The sequence below is a fragment of the Pocillopora verrucosa genome, chromosome 5 (assembly GCF_036669915.1).
Source record: "Pocillopora verrucosa isolate sample1 chromosome 5, ASM3666991v2, whole genome shotgun sequence".
NCBI lineage: Eukaryota > Metazoa > Cnidaria > Anthozoa > Scleractinia > Pocilloporidae > Pocillopora > Pocillopora verrucosa.
This window is the reverse complement of record NC_089316.1, coordinates 3,939,423-3,961,017: the sequence shown is the minus strand read 5'-3', so window position 1 is coordinate 3,961,017 and position 21,595 is coordinate 3,939,423. Positions and strand designations below refer to the sequence as shown.

The 21,595-nt window shown below is 36.8% G+C and overlaps 3 protein-coding genes across 3 annotated transcripts; 1 reads left to right on the top strand and 2 right to left on the bottom strand.

Annotated features, from left to right (window-relative positions):
- Positions 1–129: 129 nt before the first annotated feature.
- LOC131770490 (transmembrane 9 superfamily member 1-like) lies at positions 130–13,170 on the top strand. The gene is made up of 18 exons (XM_059086199.2): positions 130–229; positions 297–386; positions 627–708; positions 2,134–2,238; positions 2,352–2,470; positions 2,555–2,664; positions 3,218–3,281; positions 4,293–4,364; positions 4,563–4,629; positions 5,689–5,772; positions 6,022–6,097; positions 6,797–6,846; positions 7,258–7,350; positions 7,494–7,604; positions 8,681–8,792; positions 9,351–9,401; positions 10,172–10,363; positions 10,943–13,170. The coding sequence occupies exons 1-18, from the start codon at positions 137–139 to the stop codon at positions 11,142–11,144; spliced, it is 1,773 nt and encodes a 590-aa protein (XP_058942182.1). The 5' UTR covers positions 130–136; the 3' UTR covers positions 11,145–13,170.
- Positions 13,171–13,706: 536 nt separating this feature from the next.
- On the bottom strand, positions 13,707–18,273 carry LOC131770474 (prelamin-A/C). The gene is made up of 3 exons (XM_059086183.2): positions 16,698–18,273; positions 16,070–16,101; positions 13,707–15,379 (listed from the first exon to the last, which is right to left on the bottom strand). The coding sequence occupies exons 1-3, from the start codon at positions 18,126–18,128 to the stop codon at positions 15,217–15,219; spliced, it is 1,626 nt and encodes a 541-aa protein (XP_058942166.2). The 5' UTR covers positions 18,129–18,273; the 3' UTR covers positions 13,707–15,216.
- Positions 18,274–18,609: 336 nt separating this feature from the next.
- LOC131770452 (protein zwilch homolog) lies at positions 18,610–21,587 on the bottom strand. Its single transcript, XM_059086162.2, has one exon. The coding sequence runs from the start codon at positions 21,518–21,520 to the stop codon at positions 19,538–19,540; it is 1,983 nt and encodes a 660-aa protein (XP_058942145.2). The 5' UTR covers positions 21,521–21,587; the 3' UTR covers positions 18,610–19,537.
- Positions 21,588–21,595: the final 8 nt, after the last annotated feature.

The window sequence follows — 21,595 nt, the reverse complement described above, 5'->3', positions numbered from 1 at the left end:
ATAGAAGTCGAATATTTATGAAAGATGGAAACGAAATGTCAAATTTCTCTGAAAATCGGCGTGTTTCCATAGGCAACGGCGCAGAGGTAGCCACGTCTCATTTTCTCCCATGTCTCCTTGCAAGTTTAGTACCAACATGGCGACTCTCAATATTTTCTGCTTCTGTATACTAAGTATTTTATCAGCTCCATTTTGCAGCCATGCAGCGAGTTACAAGGGCGGAGAAAAGGTATACAGTTAGTTTACGTCTCGCAATTTGTGAAGAATCAAATTTTAAAGTAATCTGTGTTTTCAAGGTTCCACTGTATGTAAACAAAGTTGGTCCGTACTTCAACCCACAAGAGACGTATCATTACTATTCCCTGCCAGTCTGTAGACCTGAAAAGGTAACATTTTGAAATTAATTATTGTTTTCCTTTAATATAGAGATCATGGTTTTAGTTACTTTTTCCAATAGATGCCTGTTAAATGCGTACGATCGGAGTAGTTCTGGTGCTTTATAGAACACAGATGAACATATGAAGCGGGATTAAGCGTCGGTAAAGCCATTCTGAAGAGTATAAATTCTAGATTTATGCGCTGTTGTCTGTTTCTTGTTATTTTAAAGATTTTCTTCTTTTATTTAGGTAGAGCATCGTAGTTTAACGTTGGGAGAAGTTTTAGATGGCGACAGAATGGCTGTTGCCTTACATCAAATCAACTTCAAAGGTACACAATTTTAACTCTATGTGGTAAAAGTGAACGTCAGTTTCTCCACAACCGTCATTCAATTTTGGCAGGAAGTGTGGTTTGTCTCAAATAGCATGATAAATTGGTTGATTCAATCAAGTTAGGCCAAATTTACTGCCTTGAAGGCATCGATCTTTATCAGTAAGTGACATCTGGCGAAATGCAAGGGGCAACTTAAGGTGGAAAAGCATACCATTCAGGAGTGGTAAGTGCTTCCTTCGCATTGAGGCCTTTCAAGATTTAATACTGCAGATGGGGGCATAATCAGACTAGGTTTGAGCCAGGCCGCACTATTGCACCAATCCCACACTGCAATTTGAATTGTCCCTTAAAAAAGCGGGCAAGTGGACAATTTGTCCCCTTCAAAGTTTAGGGGAAAAACTCAAAAGGAAGTACACACAAAGAGTTTTATTTTAGTACAGAAATTGAAAGCTAAAACAGTGCGTGGAAAGTATATTTTATCACACGTTTAAAGTTCATTCTAAAGTCATGTTTCAGTCACGCTCTACTGCACATGTACGTCTCATGCTCAACCAAGTGTGGTGAACGCACTTGGTGATCTCTACTGCACTTTTCACAAACATGCGAACTCTAAAGTTCAAAAGCTGCATTCACAATTGTGTTTTTTGCTGCCGTCAATCATAATTACGATCACAGGCAACGCACCTTGAAACACAGAAACACACAAAACGGATTGAAATCCACCAATCACAAATCACAAACCATGACCTTTTGAACCCATTAAAGTTGTTTCCTAATAGGTCCATTAAGATGATAGATGGCCGTGAAAAACGCAATGTCAAAAATTGTTGTCAAAAATGCAGAATTGAATGGAACTTTGTTAAAGAGTTGGTTGTTAGAGATCATTACCCCGTGGGCCACATTGCTGAACTATGGAAAATGCTCACTACCCATCATAGTGATGAGGTTCAAGATATATGATCAGATATAAGTGCAGCATTTACAAGTCAATATGGTTCCTGTTGGTTTATGCTATGAAAACTTGGCTGAGCTCCAGCAGTAACCACCAAGTTTATGGGATTTAACACTTTAACCCCTAAAAATGACTAGCATCTAACTTCCTCTTGCAATAAGATTCACTCCTAAATCAAGCATTAGTTTTATGAGAAAAAAGGAGATGATCACCAACTAAACCAGTGCACCAGTATCACAGAGGCCATGGGTTCAAACCCTATACAGGCCTGAATTTTTTTCTGGCCTTATTTTCACAACTGGGCAAGTAGTGTACATTACTGCAAGGATCACTTTCATATTCACGTCTTTATCTGCAGTTCAAATATTTGACTTTCATGTATTCTTAGCCGTTTATACATACCGATGTTAGGGTGTAAAGGGTTAACTTTGCTCAAAACTGACTTTCATTTTGAATTTCCTCATCTCTAGAGCAAAAAGAAAACGTAAAGCTTTGTACCGTTACACTCAAGGAAAAAGAAGTTCAGCAGTTACAAGAGGCCATTGAAGATTTGTATTACTTTGAATTTGTTTTAGGTGAGGCTGCTTTTCTTTTTTTTAACTTCCTGACAAAGAATCGTAGTTAATCATAACAGAGAAGAAATCAGTAATGAAATAGATATTGGTTTCATTATTCTTTTCTCCCACAGATGATCTTCCTCTGCGGGGCTTTATTGGTCACTTGGAAGAAGGAGGCTTCTTGCCTCACACTCACAAAGTTTACCTCTGGGCTCATTTGAACTTTAACATAGAATTTAATGGGGATCAGGTAAGGTCATATTTGCACAGAAATCATAAGTGTCAGGTGTCTTGCCTATATAGTGATGAATGTGCATTCAATATTTTTTTTCAGATTATTTCAGCAAATGTAAGTACAGCAAATCATCAACCAGTAGCTCTGGATGACATTGAGTTGCCATACAATGTGGAGTTCACATACAGTGTCCTGTGGAGCTCAACTGAGTAAGTATCAACTCTTTACACCCTAAGATCAGCATGCATATTCTCCATACTGTTCTCAATACATTTTTTTGGTGCTGACAAGGAGAATTTGTTTATTAATCAAAAGCTTCTTTCGTTCATGATCATTTCCTTTATTCTCATAACCTTAATGTGTAATTCAGGGGTAATATTGTAGGGAGAAATTAGATACTATCTACTCTTAGGATTTAAAGGATTAATAGTGGATTGAGACAAATTCTCTTTGTGGTAAGGGGACATTTCTGCTGTGCTGGTGTCAGAATTTGGTGTCAAATTAAGGCAATAATTATAAGTTTTTCTATATCTGCATCACTTTTTTCCTTTTCAATTTATCATTACTTTCATTGATAATGGGAAGAGAAGTTTTACATCATTCAATACTATTTCACAAAGGATGAACACTTTCTTTGTTTGATTCCATGGCCTACTCAGTTTGTGGGTATTTTTCGTGGACTGTTCTTTTAGTTTCGTGAAGCTTCTTGCAGAAGTTGATTTATTTATTAAAGAATTTCTGGTTTTGTATTTTGTTGAAAAGCTCTCCATACTCAGAGAGACTGAAAATCAAAGGGGCTGGAAGCTTTTTTCCAAAGAGCCTGGAGGTAAGAGAATAGATCATTGAGAGTTCATCATGTAGTTTTAGATAAAGGAAATGTAGACAGTAAGGGTTGTACCCTGTGTTTATTCACCTTTTTTTATCTCTGTCACAACCTAATTACAAATAATGATCTGCTCAAGACATATATACCGTATTTATTCGCCTATAAGCCGATCTCGGCTATAAGCCGAGACCCTAAACTTTTTCATGTCAGCAGCTGTTGCATTGAAATAAAAAATAAACACAAAACATTCGGCTATAAGCCGAGACCTAATAATTGCAAAGTACTCCACGCGTGTCGTTAACTGAGATGAATTAACATAAACCGAAAACAAAAGGAGCTTCCCTCTCGGAAAACATGCAACCAAAAAGTAGGTTATGAATAAACATAGATCATTCTAGATCGCTAGAGATTACGGAATCAGTGAATCGATGGTGTGTCGCTGGCGAAAAGATCAAGCGAACCTGTTTAATGGTGAGCTTAAAATGTCAGCAAAGCGAAAGACGATGGGCTGCTTTTCGCCAAAGTATCCTGAATTGGATCAAACAATACTGGACTGGTTTTCAGAGCAGAGGAGTCAAGGTAAGTCTTTCGTTTCTTTAAAACAATGAGAAGCTTCGATCAGCTGATATCTGTCAGATCGTGTTGCAATGTTTACACAAACCGTGGGAATGACCGCTTCTGATTGGCCAGTTTTTCATGTTGTCAAATTTCGAATCTTGTTAAGCACCCGTAAATTTTTTTTGGCGAAAATACTCAGCTATAAGCCAAACCCCCTACCTTGGCAAGAATTTACCTGTTCTCAGTTTAATTTGTTGGAAAAATCGCTCGGCTTATAGGCGAATAAATACGGTAGCCACTGATTGTGTCAGATTACAAAATGATTCTTGGCTGGTTCTACATACACCACAGATCTCAGTTTTCAGGCTTGAGACTGAAAGCTGATGCATAGTGAAGTATGCAATATAAGGGAAATGTTTTTTGATAAGTTTATTATAATCACTTGATTTTCAGATTCACTGGCTGTCAATTATCAACTCTGTAGTGCTGGTCTTCTTGTTGATAGGATTTGTAGTGATCATCCTGGTGAGCAGAACTATGTTGAATTTCTTAGGTTTATAATTACAGTATAGGTAGCAAAAATGACAGGCAAATTGCAACCCATTGGGTTGCCATGGTGACTTGCAATTGTGTGCCATAAAATACTACAGGGTGGATGTAATGAACTACATGATCATCTTTCAGAGATTTTTAATCTTATTACTTGACTGTTCTCTTCATTAGATGCGAGTACTCAAGAGTGACTTTGCAAAGTATAATGTATCTGATGATGAAGAAATGGATGACATAGGTGAGAAGCATATATCTATAATTGATACTCCTGCCTTGATTCTGGATCCTTGATTCTAGATAGATTCAAGTATCGAGGATGGAGTTTCAAGTCGAGACTGGCAACTTACTGGTACTTTTGAGTTGTACTGTACCTACACCCCTGTTTTAGAGTTAAACATCTTGTACATTTGTAACACATTCACTCTGCTTCTCTTTTGGACCGTGTTTTATTTGATCCTTGGCTTGCATACCTGGTCTTGGATTGTTGTACGACACGGACAGCAAAATGGTGCATTTGTCTTAAAATCTCCATGCAGTTTATCCTTTCTGTATGAGTTGCACAGGACACCAACATGTAGACATGTGTAAATTTAAGGTCAAATACAATGCTAACCCTAAGAGCTATAACTACTTTTGTTACTCTTGGTTAATACTTTTTTCTTTGAAGATTCTCTTTTTGGACTCAATATTATACATGTAGCTACTGTTAGGCTTAAAGAACTTTGAATTAAAAAGCTTTTTGGTGTTGACTGTAGTACTTATCATTTAAAAGATCAGGATCTATATGCAAGCAAAACCACAAAATGACAAATAAATTATAAATTAAAGGTTACCATATTAGTGCTGTGTGCAGATAGGTTATTCTTTCAGTGTATTCTTGATACAGTAACAGACTGGAAAATGTTTCTAACAGTTTTTTTTTAATCAGACAAATGAAAGCTACAGAACTTGAATGGTAGAAATACCTTCATTACATGATCAATAATATTTTCAAGATGTGAACAAGAAAGATAAAATAATGAAAAAGAAAAAGTGTTTAAACTGGTTGAACCTTTTACACCCCAACATCATTATGCATATTCTCCATACTGTTGTCTATACATTTACTAGATTCTAACAAGGAGAATTTGTTAAACCATCAAGAGCTTTGTTGGTTGCTGATCATTTCCTTTATTCTCGTGAGTTAAACATTTGATTTAAGGGATAGATTGTATAGAGAAATTAACAGGTCAAATCTTTGGTGCAATAGGAGAAGATCACTTTGTTTTAAAAGTGAGTTTATGTTATTCTATTGCAGATCATGATGAAGTGGGTTGGAAGATTATTCATGCAGATGTTTTCCGTTTTCCACCATACAAAAGCTGGCTCTGTGCCATCCTTGGTAAGTTATGTTTCTTGATTCCCTCTCTGAATAGACCAACCTGAGATCTTAACCACTCATTCAAAGTGTCATGAAAGTTACTTTGTGCTTTTGGGACCTTTTTGTGACTGTCTAGGTGCTGGCTCCCAATTCATCATGCTGAGTGTGTTCATCCTTATGATGGCCTTCCTGGGCATGTTTAATGTACATATGAAGTGGGGTCATGTACATAACTGAGATGCTTAATTTAGCTTATCTGTTACCTCTTAGGTGCAGGATCCCAATTCCTCACTCTCTGCTTTGGTATCATATTTTTGGCTTTGTTGGGCTTGTTTAATGTTCACAGGTAGGAGTGATAGCTTTCCCTTTACTTCACTACACACTGTGAATGCACCACCCTCTAAAGAGATACAATATCAAAAGTGAAACCAGTTGTGAATTGGTTATTTTTATCGTGCACACTTAACACTTTAACTCCCATGAGTGACCAAGAGAGAATTTCTCCTTGCAGTGTCAATACAATATCAAGCAGGCAAGTTATTAGGGGATCATTAGTTGATCTAATAACAAATTCTCTGAACTAAAATCATAAGAATTCTTTGCCAGACAGTAAGGAGAATTACTTGAGATCTTGGGAGTGAAAGGCATTAAACCTTTAACAACCAGCAGTGATTACCATGTAACTTCTCCCTATATTATCCATACATTATACAGCAAACAGGTAATGAGAATTCTCAAACTCATCAGGTACAAGTTATTACCTTGATTGAACACCAAATTCTTGCAATCAATTTACAAGGAAATGTGTAGAAGCTAGAGGGGAGAATTGAAAATCAGATCTTGGAAGTTAAAGGGTTAACAAAGTTGCCAGTTTGTTCCTTTGAACTCTTACGGTGTCCTTGATATAATTTCTCAGCTCTTGTTGAATGTTATGATGAAATTAGTTGGATGTGCTATTAGGATTTTAAATATTGTATGAAGATGCTTTCTTAAATGCTGAAAATAATGAAATCAGTGATGAACAAATTTGTGATTTGACTTTCAGACATGGATCAATGAACACAGCAGGTGTTTTGTTGTATGCCCTGACCTGCTGTAAGTGTTCTTTCACTTAAAAAGTTTTCTTACATTTTATTTAGTTATACTCACTCACAAGTTAGTCAAATATCAAAGATGGATGCTTGAACTTCACACATCTACTGTACATATGACTTCATACCTTCATACATATGACTTCAAAATATAAAAAAAAAATATCTTTATCAATTGAAGGCATTTGTCAAAACTTTAGGAACTTTTTGCATCAAACTTTTTTAGGGTAAATCTATGGTATAAGTCAAAGCAGTTATACTGTTAGTAGTGATTAGAATTCTGCCCTCTGACCATTGTCCTGGGTTTGATCTAGTCTGTTGTCACATCAAGGGTTTCTATTTGGGACTATTAATTTTTTTCCAGTCGCCAGAGGAATCAATTTGGTCACTCAAAAGATTTTTTTTCTTCTTTTAGGCATTTCAGGCTATGTATCTAGTAACTTTTATAGAAAAATTGGTGGAACCAACTGGGTGTGGAATGTTGTCTTGACAACCAGTATTTTTTCAGGTAGGTTTTTTATATGGACTGTCCACTTGTTTCAAAAAAGTCGTGTGATTTGATTCAATTTTATAATTTGCTTAGATAATTGAAACATACTGTTGAAGATAGCAAGTCATGATTGTAATTTACTGTTACTTCTTTTCCTTTAGTGCCATTCTTTATGATCTGGAGTGTCATAAACTCAACGGCCTGGTATTATCAGTCCACGCAAGCTCTTCCATACACCACTATAATTCTCCTGATGCTCATCTGGCTTATTGGTTAGTTCTTGTATTCAAGACACGCACACTCTACACTGACGCTTTAGAAAAAGTTTGCCCTTCCCCCCATTTTCTTCTTGCCCCTTGTCTTCCAGTGTCTGTTCCCACCCTCTACTCTCACCAGAAATCTTAAAGTACCCTGCCTTAAAAACACACACACATGTGTACACACAAGCCATCAAAGATTAATTACAAATTAATTGTCTGAAGGCCTAAGCTATCTGTTTTTGGACTTTGGTCAACCATTTAAATTTTTTGCCATCCGTTTAAGCGATTATGGAAACTGTTTAAATGCCTGAGTTAGCCATTTAGTATCTGTTTAAAACTGTTTTTCTAGGCTGTTTAACAGCAAAGTGTTAGTTTCCGTTTTCCCATGGAGGGTCACATTTATTCCAGGTCAAGACAACTATTATATACAGCTGTAATACTGTATTATCAACTGAGTTGATAATGTAAATTGGCCACCATAAGGAGTTTGAAAGCTGATGTTTTGAGTGTTATTTGTTACTAAGTCGATAATACTAAATTAACCTGTTATACTCCTCCACCAACGAAGCACCACAGTTTCTTTAGAAACTTGCCCCTTTTATCCTACAGCTTTGCCTAGTTAAATAGCCAGTGCTTCAGGATTGGGTACCCTTTCTTTCCCATTCCATCCCTTGCTTAATTTTGATTCTGATCACTTTCCTTGTCCTTCAAGTGTCTGTTTGGAAATTGTCTGAAAGAGGAACCAAACATACTTTTGTTTTAGGTCCTGGTCTCTCAGCACTGTTGTTAACCATAGATGTATTGTGTTTATTGTTCCTTACAGTTGTTTCCAATGAAAATTATGAGTGTGGCTGACTTGATCAAAGCTTCACATGGAAGATGTTTCAAACAATGAGTTGTTGTCAAGAACTAAGATCCAAGTTTTCCCAAATCAAAACAGTTCAACTGACTGCTTGACTGCTTTTCCCTGTGATAGTTACACTTTCATGGAAAAATATGCATTAGTTGTTTAAAATGTTACTCAATGTATTAGAAATTTGTAATTACCTGTAAATGAATGTTCTATGTTTGGATTGCTTTTCTTAAAGTTGGTTTCCCGTTAACCATTCTTGGTGGGATATTTGGCAAGAACTGGGCAGGAAGCTTCAATGCCCCATGCAGAACCAAGAACATTCCAAGAGAGATTCCTCAGATACCATGGTAACACTTCAATCAGTTATTCTTTTTAGTAAGGACCATTTCCCATAAGATCATTTCCCTTAGCTCGCTTGTCCTTAATTGTGAATGTGAGCCAAATTGGATTCATCAAGAGCTGCATCATGCTTATCTGCTATTTCTTACAGTTTTCTTGACAGTTTTCTTTGTTTAATAATTTACTTAAATTTGTTTTGAATTTTTTGTGAGCTTCCAGTAACTTTGCATCCAAAATTTTTTTTTGGTGCAGCATTTTGTAGGACTTAAGTCTGTCTTAAGTATTTAACCTAACATTATGACATAGCTTTTGTCCTCTTTTACATTCCTTATGGTGTTTTACTCCTTGTGTAGATAGTTAACCCTTTAACTCCCATGAGAGACCAAGACAGAATTTCTCCTTACAATATCAAAACAATATCAACCAGATGAGTGCTGAGAATAGAGAAAAATATCAATCTGCAGATAATTAATTGATCCAATACAAAATTCCTTGAACTAACATTATAAGAATTGTATGTTTTACAGTAAGGAGAATTACAGATTTGATCATTTCCTATCTTCCAGGTATCGTAGCACATTGGTGAGGATGGTTGTAGGGGGTTTCTTACCATTCAGGTTTGTTTGTTTATTTGCCTGTTTGTTTACAAGGATTTGTGTAGTGTCACTGCTAGCCCTTTACACCCTAAAATCAGAATGCATATTCTCCATACGGTTCTCTACATGTTTCCTAAGGTGCTGACAAGGAGAATTTGTTAAATAATCAAGAGCTTCTTTAGTTGGTGATCATTGTCTTAATTCTTGTTACCTTAATATTGAATTCAGGGGTGATATTGTATAGAGAAGTTAGATGCCAATCAGTCTTAGGGGTCAAAGGGTTAAGATAATAAAACAATGTGGTACCCAAAATGATATGCTTCTTGTTCTGTACTTGTTTTGGCCCCAAGCCCATAGAGTGTAATATCAGCAAGGTTTATTTATTAAGGTACACTTCCTCTTAAGCTCTGGATGTTTGAGCTTAAAAGAAAGTGTACTTTACTACATACAGTATCACTTTTAACTTTACCTTAGCTTTTGTGATCCTTCAAAATCTGCACAATGAATATTAATTTCTCATAGAAGCAGGAATTTTTTGATCAGGCTTGCGGAAAGTTGAGTGAAACAAAATTTCACTCATATATTGCATTTGTGTAAATAACAAGAGATAAATCTAATGGCAAAAACTTGCAAGTGCTCTTTTATTGCATGCTTGGAACTACATGCTCATGAAGCGCAGGTAATTCCTCCTCATTACACACTCCTGAGAGCGTGTTTAGGTACTATGGTGAGAGGAGGCCACACCTGATTTAACATGAATTATAATATTATTGCGGAAACTTTCTTTGCAGTGCAATCTCTGTGGAGCTGTACTACATCTTTGCCACACTGTGGGGCCGTGAACAGTACACCTTGTATGGAATCCTTTTCATAGTGTTTGTTATCCTTCTGAATGTCACAGCCTGTATCTCCATCGCTCTGACATACTTTCAGCTTTCAAGTGAAGACTATCGCTGGTGGTGGCGTTCACTTATGTGTGGAGGGTGAGGCAATTTGTTGCATGATTTTAAAACTTTTTTGCAGATATGTGTTCTATTACTACTATCTATCAATAACTCAGAGGTATAGAACACCACGAAAGGTGCAGCAGCAAGCCATGCAAGTCCTTTCTGCTACAGACCCACCTACCCATCATCCCTACCAAGACTCCTCAAAGGTTTCTAATGCTTGCATTGCTTGCAGTGCTCATGATAAAGGGGAAAAGGTTTGAGAAGCATGATTTTTAGAGGTTAAAAAAGTATTAAAATGAAGAAATTTTGGGACACAAGGTATAGAAGGCACAGGAATTAGCAGATTCCAGACCATTTTTTTTTTTGGAGGATTTGTATAAAATATCTATACAAAGTTCTATGTGAATCTGTGACCTGTGTTGTCCTGAAACTTATTGACAGAAACATGCATTTGAAAAATCTCAAGTGTTTTTTACTTTATGTTAAGTACTTAACTGTTTGTTATGTTAAGATACTTCTTAATTTGTCATGTTTTGTGTTGTTGCAATGAGTTGTTTTAATGTCCTCTGTGAGTCAGACCATTCTTAAGTTTCCTTTACTTGTTTCTTTTAGGTCCACATCTATTTTTGTGTTTGGTTATGCTATGTTTTACTACTACAAGAGATCCAACATGTCCGGAATGCTTCAGTCTGTACAGTTTTTTGGATACACGCTGCTGACATGCTATGTGTTCTTCCTGATGCTCAGCACTGTGGCTTTCTTTGCCTCCTTAAAGTTTATAAGATACATATATGTCAACCTGAAGATGGACTAACTCAGATCAAATCAAGGATGGGAAGTTGGGACAATTTGAAGCAGCACAATCCACAAATTGCATGGACCTACATGTATGTGTAGAACTAATATGAACTTTGTTTGATGAGAGCACCAAAGAGTGTTTGGGTTTTTTCAAGCTGTGTAAGCATACGATACTAAGCTATTAAATTTTGCCAGAAGTGGATTAACTTTTCATTCCCAAGATCTGAAATAAATGTTGACTGAGAATTTAGCGTTTTATCAAGGCAGAATTTCTCAATTGATCATCTCCTTTATTTGCCAAGAGCAGTCACACCTGGGAGGGAAAGAAGTCAGTGCAAAAACTTGGTGGTGTTGTAACATTTTGAGGTGCACATCCTGGTGTATTTATTGTTGGTCAAAGCTGACTAGCTATGCCAATTTACCTCATGATCAAATTCCAAGTAATCGCCATCATTACTACTTCTGAATTTTCCTCCACTTTTCTCATGAATTTTTTAACATAAATAGAGATATCTCTTTATTTATTTTTGAATTTCAAAGTTAGGCCCAGCCAGATCCCTAGTTATAGAGAGCACCCTTAAACTAGAGGCACTCCTCTTTTAGGCCTCAGTTTGTAGAGAGAGTACAAAAGTCAAATGAAAACCTTGAAAGAATATGGGTTGCAAAGTGGACAAGGAAGAGTCCATGGTTTAAGCACCATATCAATTTTTTTCTTAGTTTATTATTTATGTTAAGAAGCATATATTAGTCACCCACATCTTTTGCAATGATATAACATGAATTAAATGCCACTTTATTTGTGTTAACCTTTTAACTCCCAGATCAAATTTGTAATTCTCCTTACTGTCAAACATACAATTCTTATAAAGTTAGTTCAGAGAATTTAGTACTGGATCAACTAGGTATCCCCAAATTGATATTTTTCTTTATTCTCGTCTCTTATCTGGTCGATATTGTATCAATATTGTATGGAGAAATTCTGTCTTGGTCACCCGTGGGAGTTAAAGGGTTAAAGGATATGTGGATGATTATATGTCGACTTGATATGTATTAAGTGATATAATTATAATTCATATTACATGACTGTATGATATTGTAAAATATTGGGTTGATCATTTGCTAACCCAGGAGGCACTAAGTGGCTTATAATTCATGTGTTATTATTCAACAGTTATAACATAAGCATGGGATTTCTGGTTGGTGATGGTTGCTAAGGGCATAGCCTCCATTAATTTTTATGTATGGGAACCAAGAGCAAATAATATAATTGTTTTAGTATCATTTTACTAGATGTTCAATACTCAGCATCAAGAAATGCCTATGATTTTGTTTTATTTTGTTTAAAACCTCACTTCATGAGGCTAATAATATCACAGATAATATAGTAAACTAGAATATACACACGCTTTGATTGGTTTTACTCATGATCTAATGTTAACTGTATTAGCACTTTAATTCTCCCTTTAGCTGCTACACATCTCTTTGTAAATCAGTTGTGAGAATTTAGTGTTAGATCAAGATAACTTCCACCTGATATGTTGGAGTCTTCTCAATACCTGTTTGCAGGATAATGTATGGATATTATAGGGAGAAGTTTTATGTTAATCACTTCAGGAAGTAAAAGGGTTAAAAAAAATAGTGAATAAAAAGTAGTGCATCCAATCACACTGCAGTGTTTGTAATAGAGCACTAATAGATTTATAACAGCATGAAAATATGTGGGTGATTTATTATTCCTCTACATAAATTGTTTGATCATTTCTTTATTGTTCACACTTTAATTTCTCTGCTCACTTGATATGGATTTAACTTATAGAAAAGGAATTCTTACATTGGGGTAATATAAAATTGTTATCAATGATACTTAATTAGATTGCTGTTAAGGGTTTGATGAGCCAATTACTAGAGAGTTAAGACTATTTTAATGCATCTAGAGTTCATAAGTTTCAATTAGACAATCAACTGAAATCTCAGATATCAATATCTCTTAGTACACTGTAATTTGGCTTGAGTTGCCATAGATTAAAATGAGTTTACAGTCATTCATTGTTAATTCTCTCTTAAAATGGAAGTAGGGTATCTTGTTCATCCAAGGATGTCTGCTGTGTCCAGCCAATCCTTTGACAGAATTGTACCCCCATGACGGGCAAATTGCACAGTTCAGCCAGAAGCCCGAATTCCAGGCACTTCGAAAAAAGGAGGCTGGGTAGGAAGGGGGGAATCGTTAATCCTTTACACCCTAACATCAGTATGCATACTCTTCTCACTATTCTCTATACATTTCCTAATGTGCTGGTAAGGAGAATTTGTTTAACAATCAAGAGTTTCTTCAATTGATCATCATTTCCTTTATTCTCATGACCTTAATGTTTGATTCAGGAGTGATATTGAAAGGAGAAATTAGATGTCAGTCACTTTAAGGGATTAAAGAGTTAACCACCCAGTAAACTCTACAACTCTGCAAATAAGGCCTAAGTGAGACTTGAAAACTTTTCTTAGGTAGACTGAGATCAGACTAAAGTTAAGGTCTTAAAGATGTTTTATTGAAGGCTCTGGTTTACAGTAAACATAACTCCTTTATTGCCAACTTCGTTACTTTGTACAATGTTCCTTACTCTGTGTGAATTCCCTCTAAAAGCCACTAACACTTTCAATTATTCTGCTATACTGTGAAAGCCATGTTTTTGATCACGTTTGAAAGAAATTATCAGTCAAATGAGTCATAAAAAATTGTAGAGATTAAATATTCAGACCACTGCTCCAAGAACCCAACACTCTATCTCTGGTTAGAAATTAAGCCCAAACATTTTGATCTAGTGTCAACAACTTTGAGAACTACATCAATTTGGCCCTTTCAACATGAATAAAAAAGGGGGCGAGTTTCTATTAAACTCTAAATAAAGTTTCTGACAAAGGCCTGATGCTTGAAACTGGCCAATTTATGGTTACAGATAGGTACAGGAAACTGTAAGTAGGAAAGATTTTACCCTTTCAATCCCAAGATCTCATTAGTTATTATCCTTCTCATTAGTAATTATCCTTCTTGTTTGCAATAAAATTGTCTTGATGTTAGTTCTGAGAGTTTGGTATTGGATCAGCTAATTATCCCCTAATTGATATTTTTCTCAATTCTCATCACTTGTCAGCTTTATTTTGTATTGATATTATTAGGAGAAACTCTGTCTTGGTCACTCATGGAAGTTAAAGGGTCATCACTTTGCAGGGGCATGATTTTGAATAACACAGCATCCTATGAGGAGATGGTGGGAGGGGGAAAAGGAGATGAACTCCAAGTGAACAGCTGAATAGCACTTGGCTATATGTGTCACTGGGTTCCAGTACAAACTATACTGAAAGCATTAGATGACAACCTTGTTTACTGTAAATATATATTTATATATATACATCTTTGCTATCAGTATGTACAGATCATCAATGTAGTTTTACACTTTGTCGTACTAAACAAAAAGATCTAATTAACGCCTGGGCTTACATTTGAAGGAACACTTGCTAAAACCACAAAAATCAGGATCAAAGGCTTAAAATGACCAAACCTAATCATTGAGCTGTCAAAGGCAAATGTTTGTTTCAATTTAATATGGAACAGATGGTTTAATAAAAAGACTTGCCTTACTCAAACATTGTTCACACCTGATAATATAATGGACAACATCAGATTGCATTGTTCAAAATTTTCAAATCTGATCAAATTATAACAACCCAGTAAGTTATCTAGAACTCCAGTGAAACTATAAAATATTCTTAATTTGAACAAACTATCATTATTAAATGACATTCCTTCTTATAATGAATTATAACGAGACTTTGGAAAAACTCTGAGCAAAAGCATAGAATAACAAAGAAAATAAAAGAAGTGTTTGTCTCGCGATATTGCCAATTCTGATGTAGATCCTTTAAATTTCAACTGCAGAGTGCTGATCTTTTTTAGGCAATGACTTTCACTAGTTAAGCATGATATTTGTTTGGTTCAAATCGACAAGGTTTGTTTCCAACTAGTGGATATATTGGAAGCAACTGCATTCCACTTCTACAAAAGCAGCTTTATAAGTCTGGCTGTAAAATAATACTTATTTCTCCTGTTCAACCTCTTTAACTGGAATTTTCTTTCTTGGTCTTGAATGACTGTTGGGCTTCAATGCACTTTGTCTTTTTTCCCACAGATCTGGGCGATATGTTGTAAATTTTTCTCTTGTAACTTTCTGTACCATAAATAGAGGAGCTTTCAAAGCACTGTCAAAATGAAGATATAATAACATCAATTAATAAGATTCTAGATCAGTAACAAAGTTTTTTCCCACCAAGCAAAGCACATGTTGTGAAGCTCCATTTGGAACTGATTTGTTCCACTTTCTGAAGCCGTAGAATGTTTTGGGAAGTGTTTGTTTAAGATGGAAAGAACAATGTTGATGTTATTCCACTAATGTAGCTTCAAAGAAAGAGAAAATTAGCTGCCCACACACCCTGTAGCAGCTTGAAACAAACTGATTTTTGTCAGTATTTCAGGTTGATGTAAAACATTTTAAGATGGCTTTAAAAATGTTTTTCAGATGCTATTGGAAAATGTTAAATACGAAGCACTATGATTTAAGAACATACTTCAATTCTTAAATATAAATTGACTAATTCAGTTTTAATTTTGGTTTATTAATATTCATATCTTTTATTTTCTGGACTTTTGATTATCCAGGATATTGGGTCCAATCCCCATGAGTTTGGATAATTGGGGGTTGAATGTAGTTATGAGAATCTGATTGAAGAAAAATTCCCTTAAAAAGTGTAAAATTTCCTCATTTCTTTCCTTCTCTCAGTTCTATGCTTTGTTTTCATTATGGGCACACAAAATCACTAGCTGAGCTAGACAAACAACAACAATGAACTGTTTGTAGCAGAGAACATTCATGAAAGGGAGGTAAAGCTTACCTTTCTTCACTACTTTCTTTACTTCCATTAATCTGAAAATGAAAGTGTCAAACTCAAAACAGTGCTGCCATAACTTGAAAATTTATCTATCAACTTATATAGCACAGATTTCAATTGAGGTATTTTCATCTCTTCTGGCCCTATGTTTCTTGCCCTTGCATAGACAAACACCTAGGTACACATTGAAATTCTGTGCCAGGAAGCATTTCGGCATGGAATAATCAAACTAGTTCTGCGTTCTGTTCAATGATATCCGATTACGTAATTTTTGGGCATCAAGTACATAGATTGTCAAATAAAATCAATGTCTGATAGGAGATTGATGCCCACGAATCCCTGTGAAAATCATTAACAACTAAATGCCAAAGCCGAAGTTTGTACTAAGGTATTGGGTGGATGGCTCAACGTCCGAACTTTCACAGTTTGTTTACATCAAAGTCACGCGACATTACACAAAATCTAACGCCAAAAAAGTAAATTGGGGGATTATTAGTTGATCCAATACCAAGTTCTACTAACAAACAACACAAGAAAGGTATAGTTGGCAGTAAGGAGAATTACTAAAGAGATATTGGGGGCTAAAATATCTCACATGAAAAAGCACCTAAAGCTATAAAAATTGACTTACTCCATTGGGTGATTTCTCACATACAAACTCCTCTTTGGAGGGTTCCTTAGCCACTGTGACCAGTTGCAAGGGCTTCCCATTAAATTTGGTCTCCCGTAGTGCCTCTGTAACATTGTTGGAAATCTTATCCAGAAATTCTTTTAGAGTTACCTCTAAGGGGGCTAATTCAATATCTTTACAAGCATTTTCCTCCATTTGCTTGTTCAACTCCATGAGCAGGGTACAAATGAGCTTTCGTTGCGTTGACACTTTGACCTCAGCACCACACTGCTGTTTTAGTTTCTGGCTGTCGGCCGAGTTTTCGCTGGAAGATGGTTGATGAACACGCTGTAAACATCCGTTTACTGCCTTGAGGGGATTACCTTCCGTATGTGACTTCTGCCGTTTTAATCTTTCCATAGTCTGCTCGAGTTTGGATCGATAGCTACCCTCTAATTCTTTCACCTTATACTCAAGTTGTTTGATTTTAGCTTCCAACTTCTCCTTGTCGCTTTTCAACTCATCATTAGTCCTGCTTGACATCTCGAGTTTTTCTTGCAGGTTAACAATTTGAATTTGCAAAGCATAAGAAGATTTCTGATCTTTCCTTTGTAAGCTGCGTGCTTTTAACTGAAATTCCTCCAGAGATCTTCTCTCTTCGACAAGCTCGTTTACTCGATTCTCCCGACGTTGGAGTTCCTTATTTGCACTTCGCAACTGATGCTCAAGTTTTATCAGCATGTCTTGATATTCCTTTCCTTGCCCCTCAAGTGTGGCTTTTTCGCCCTTTATCCTTTTTAAATCCGCCTCAAGGGCATGAATAGTGGCTGCACTCGCATCCAGGCGCGCTTTCAATAGTGTAAATTCCCCCGGCTTTGTTGCGGGTAACACTGCAGAGTTGACCTCTAGCCGTTGCTTTTCGTGTTCTAACTCTCTTATCTTCTTCTCGCTGCTCTGTAGTTTTCCTTCAAGCTTTGAGATGTGGCTTCTGAGAATATCCATGCATTCTTTATCATTGCGTCGCAGATCCTCCTCTAATTCCAACTTCAACTGAAGGGTCTTTATTTCTTCCTCAAGCCTTGCTTTATCTTTCTCAATGGCAGCTTCCTGTCGTCTCAAACGAAGAATTAATTCTTCTTGCCAAACGTCGCTTCCACTTGATGCATCGCTAAGCTCAGTCAAACTTATGTCAGTATTTTCTACGCCCTTAATTATATCTCTAAATTCGTTTGAAACTGAGCAATCAAGCACATGATTCGGTGATCTTATCAGCGATGGGCAGCCGACTTGTTTTCGAACAACTGGGCTCCATTGCATTAAGTATGCCGAAGAGTCGGATGAACTATCTACAATTTTCAGTTCGTCGATGTTACTAGGAAGAGCAAGCGAAAATCCATTGTAACTTGCCGATCTTTTAATGGGATTTCCTCGCAGTTTCATTTGATGCGTCATGATAAAGCCGACGGACAAAGCACTTGAAGTGAGGCGAAGCGTACAACACTATTTTTAGCTCAATAGAAGCATAGTCAAAGAGGGGACGGGAGGGGGAGTATGGTTTTGCCCAAAAGCCCATTGTCACAATATACTGCTGGACTGGACTACAAAAAGTAGGACTGTGCACATTCCAGGACTTTTTGAGAACAGGGAGAAAAAGGCAAGGAAAATCCTTCAGCCCTATGAGGAATATTTCAAACCCTTTAAAAGATTGCCTCAGTCATAGGTTTTTTTAAATCCCTTGAGTTTTCCCCGACTAATGTAAAATTTCCTTAACTTAATGAATTAACAATTTTACAATGAAGTCCTGAGAATGGGCTCCAACCTCCACTCATAGTCATTCTCTCCCCTCGCAAATTTATCCCACATACAGGGTACATGATTTAATAGTTCAAAAGACTGATTCCCTTAGAAACCAAACAGCTTGTTTTTTAATTTATTTACCAATATTCTGCCAATTCAACACCTTTTATAACTGTACATCTATCACCCAAAGCTCAGGCAAAACATTATAATTCTCACACTCATTACTTGGCTTTAAAATCTCATATACTTACTGCATAATCAAATATTTCAATTACTTTATCAAGGTAGTCTGAATCATTTTATAATAAAGAATAGTTCAAGAACACATAAACAACGAAAGTTTCTAACAAGCCTATATCAGAAACAAAAATTATTTTCATTTGCAAATCTTCAACTACAAAAAGTGATTTTTTTGTCACTTCTATTTCCAATGTCCATACATTATTCAATTTGAACAAAAACTTTTCAAATGCAATTTTAATCATAAAGGTGATATGGTGTCTAAATTTTCTTTCATATCATCTGATAATTCAGTGGTGGATCCAGACCTTGGGGGGGAGCCCGGTTTTTTGTTGCTTGCCCTGCCAGCTTTTCTGCCCTCTGTGATTCTTTTCTTTTTTTACCCAAAGTAAGGGGGGGGGCCTGGGCCCCTCCCCTTGATCCACCACTGTAATCCAATAATGTTCAAAGCCATTGGAAAAACACTTAACCCCAGAAGTTATCAACCTATGATTTCAAAATATTATCCTCCCAATAGGTAATGAGTCTTAGTCTCAGTCTCTTATGGGTATAAAACTAAACTATCTTAAAACTTATTGACAAAGGAGATATGTAGAAGTTTGAAGTAAATTAATGTACAGATGAAGGGAGTTGACAAGCAAAATAGGAAATTTGAATGCTTGCAATTGTTCCAGCTACAACAATTTCAAATTACATAAACTTTAACTCTTTTACTTCAGGAGCATACCAAAGAATATTCTGACAAAATGTTCTTTAATTCTGTTTAAAATCTCCTTCTGAGAGTGCACAATCTGTTTAATTTTTTCCACTATACAGGGTTGCTATACAACTGGCATTGTCACCTGCTTGGCACAGGTCAGAAAATACTGAAATTTCTCCTTGTCTGAATCAAAGTCTTCATCATTCAATTCAGTGACATTATACCCAGGGCTTGCAGAAATTCCCCTGCCTGGGTGACTTGTGCTTAATTGCACCATTGTGGTGTGATCTCCAGTCTTTGTTTTTGACCTAAAGGAAACACACCAAACTGCAGGATTGGATGATGCGCAGATGCTTTTCACAGCTGCTCCTGAAGTGGATCCGAATGCTGGCAGTGACAACGAGAATGTGGGATGCTGGTTATCAGAGTCTGCATGTGTCTGATAATACATCAAAGCACTTTGGGTCAAGGATCTCATATTTTCATGACCAAGTCTGGTTACTGATTTGGCAGTGACAACCAGCTCTAGTATTTGATGAAGCTTTATGATGTGAGAAACCCGGGTGCCCAGTGGGGCATTGTTGTCTAGATAATTTGCCAGTTGCCCCATGGTGGCAAGTTCCTGTTGAATAAAATATTGGCTATAGTCCCTTGCAAGTTTTTCACAGCCAATTTCTACTAGGCATTTGATGGCTGAATCAGGAGATAGGAATTTCTTGGCCCTAGTTTGAAGTTTCTCCAGCTGTTCTTTAGTTTCAAACTGCAACAAATCCCTAATAAAAACTGCTAATGAAGTCATGTTGGAACTGTGGACAACAGGTTGACATTTGTTATTGAACAGAGCCATACAACACATTTGCAATGAACCAGCAAGATCATCTTCATCAACGCAATCCTTCAGCAGAAGCCAAAGTCTCTCAGTAAAATCCAAATCCTTTCGAGCAAATTCTTGAAAGGTCAGGTGGGCCATTGACCCCTCGGCAAAGGTACAATCATTTGCATCCTCCTTACTCTCCTCATCATCGACCACTGGTGGAAACACATTACTGGAGTTAAGCTTGGTGAAGAATCCATCCATTTGTGAAACAACTGTTTTTTCACTGACAGCTGCAAGTGGTGGCCAAGGATAATCCTCTTCTCCTAATATCTTAAAGAAAGCATCCACTCGTACCAATTCTAGGTACAGTGAGTGTGTTGCAAGATGGACACTGCCTGGAATGTTCCTTACATGGAGAACACCATCGCAGGAATGAGGATGAGACTGGAGAAGAGAACTGACACCACTCCATGTTAACTCAACTGTAATTCGACTGTTTTCCCCATCTTGTGCGCTAAAATTTGATGCGCCCATGACTTCATACAGTGCATAGCCATGGGTTTCAACAAAGGTTGTTGACAAACTGGATGACAGATGATGATGTAGGAAGGAGCTGAGCTCTGGCAGATCTTCTCTAGTTGTAATCGGCTCATTCTTGCTGGTACAAATTACGTGTCTCACGGTTTTTCTACCGACAGTTCCATTTTCAGGGATCATTCCAAGGTAAATTATGCCTTGTGGATTCTTACATGTACCATCCACGCAAATCCACACTTCAGTAGGTCGCAAAGAACCTCTCAAAGCATTTGCATAGACGGAGAGGAAGTACCTGGCGGCTTCGAGTGAACACGGATGTACATTTTCCACTGACAAGAACCATTCAGTTGTACAACCTCTCGAATCGTGAATGTTGTACTTGCTCATGCCGGCATAAGATTGCAATGGCTCGCTGCCTGTAAGATAAAATACCTCTTGGGAAAGTGGTTTTCCCACAGGAACTCTTTCGTTCTTGAGCCTTGCAACCTGAGGGGTTATATCCCCGGCAGATTTTGTAGAGTCGTTACAGTCAGCTTGTAAACTTTTGCCAACAACGAGGAAAGAGGTTGATACCTTACCGACAATTCGTCGCAGCGGATGATAGGTTTTAGATGGTATGAACGAAATCAGAAACTCGTGCTCTGTATCACATGTCAAGAACTTCGTCTCTGTGACATTTTCAGGTTTACTATTATTTAAATTCGTGAAAATTTTCTCGAGAGAAGCGATGTCGGAATTTAACTTCTCCATTTTATAACATCGAACCAAAAACAGGCGGGAAATAGCCAGTTGGACCCAGTCCTTATCGTGCAAAACGTGATTAAA

Excerpts from the sequence above, each read along its gene's own strand:
- LOC131770452 (XM_059086162.2), bottom strand. The coding sequence starts at position 21,520 with ATGGAGAAGTTAAATTCCGACATCGCTTCTCTCGAGAAAATTTTCACG.
- LOC131770490 (XM_059086199.2), top strand. The coding sequence starts at position 137 with ATGGCGACTCTCAATATTTTCTGCTTCTGTATACTAAGTATTTTATCA. Across the intron at positions 387-626 it reads CAGTCTGTAGACCTGAAAAG|GTAGAGCATCGTAGTTTAAC; the intron begins GTAACATTTTGA and ends TCTTTTATTTAG. Across the intron at positions 4,365-4,562 it reads GATTTGTAGTGATCATCCTG|ATGCGAGTACTCAAGAGTGA; the intron begins GTGAGCAGAACT and ends TCTCTTCATTAG.
- LOC131770474 (XM_059086183.2), bottom strand. The coding sequence starts at position 18,128 with ATGACGCATCAAATGAAACTGCGAGGAAATCCCATTAAAAGATCGGCA. Across the intron at positions 16,102-16,697 it reads GTGAGAAATCACCCAATGGA|ATTAATGGAAGTAAAGAAAG; the intron begins GTAAGTCAATTT and ends TTTCATTTTCAG. Across the intron at positions 15,380-16,069 it reads AAAGAAAGTAGTGAAGAAAG|TGCTTTGAAAGCTCCTCTAT; the intron begins GTAAGCTTTACC and ends TCATTTTGACAG.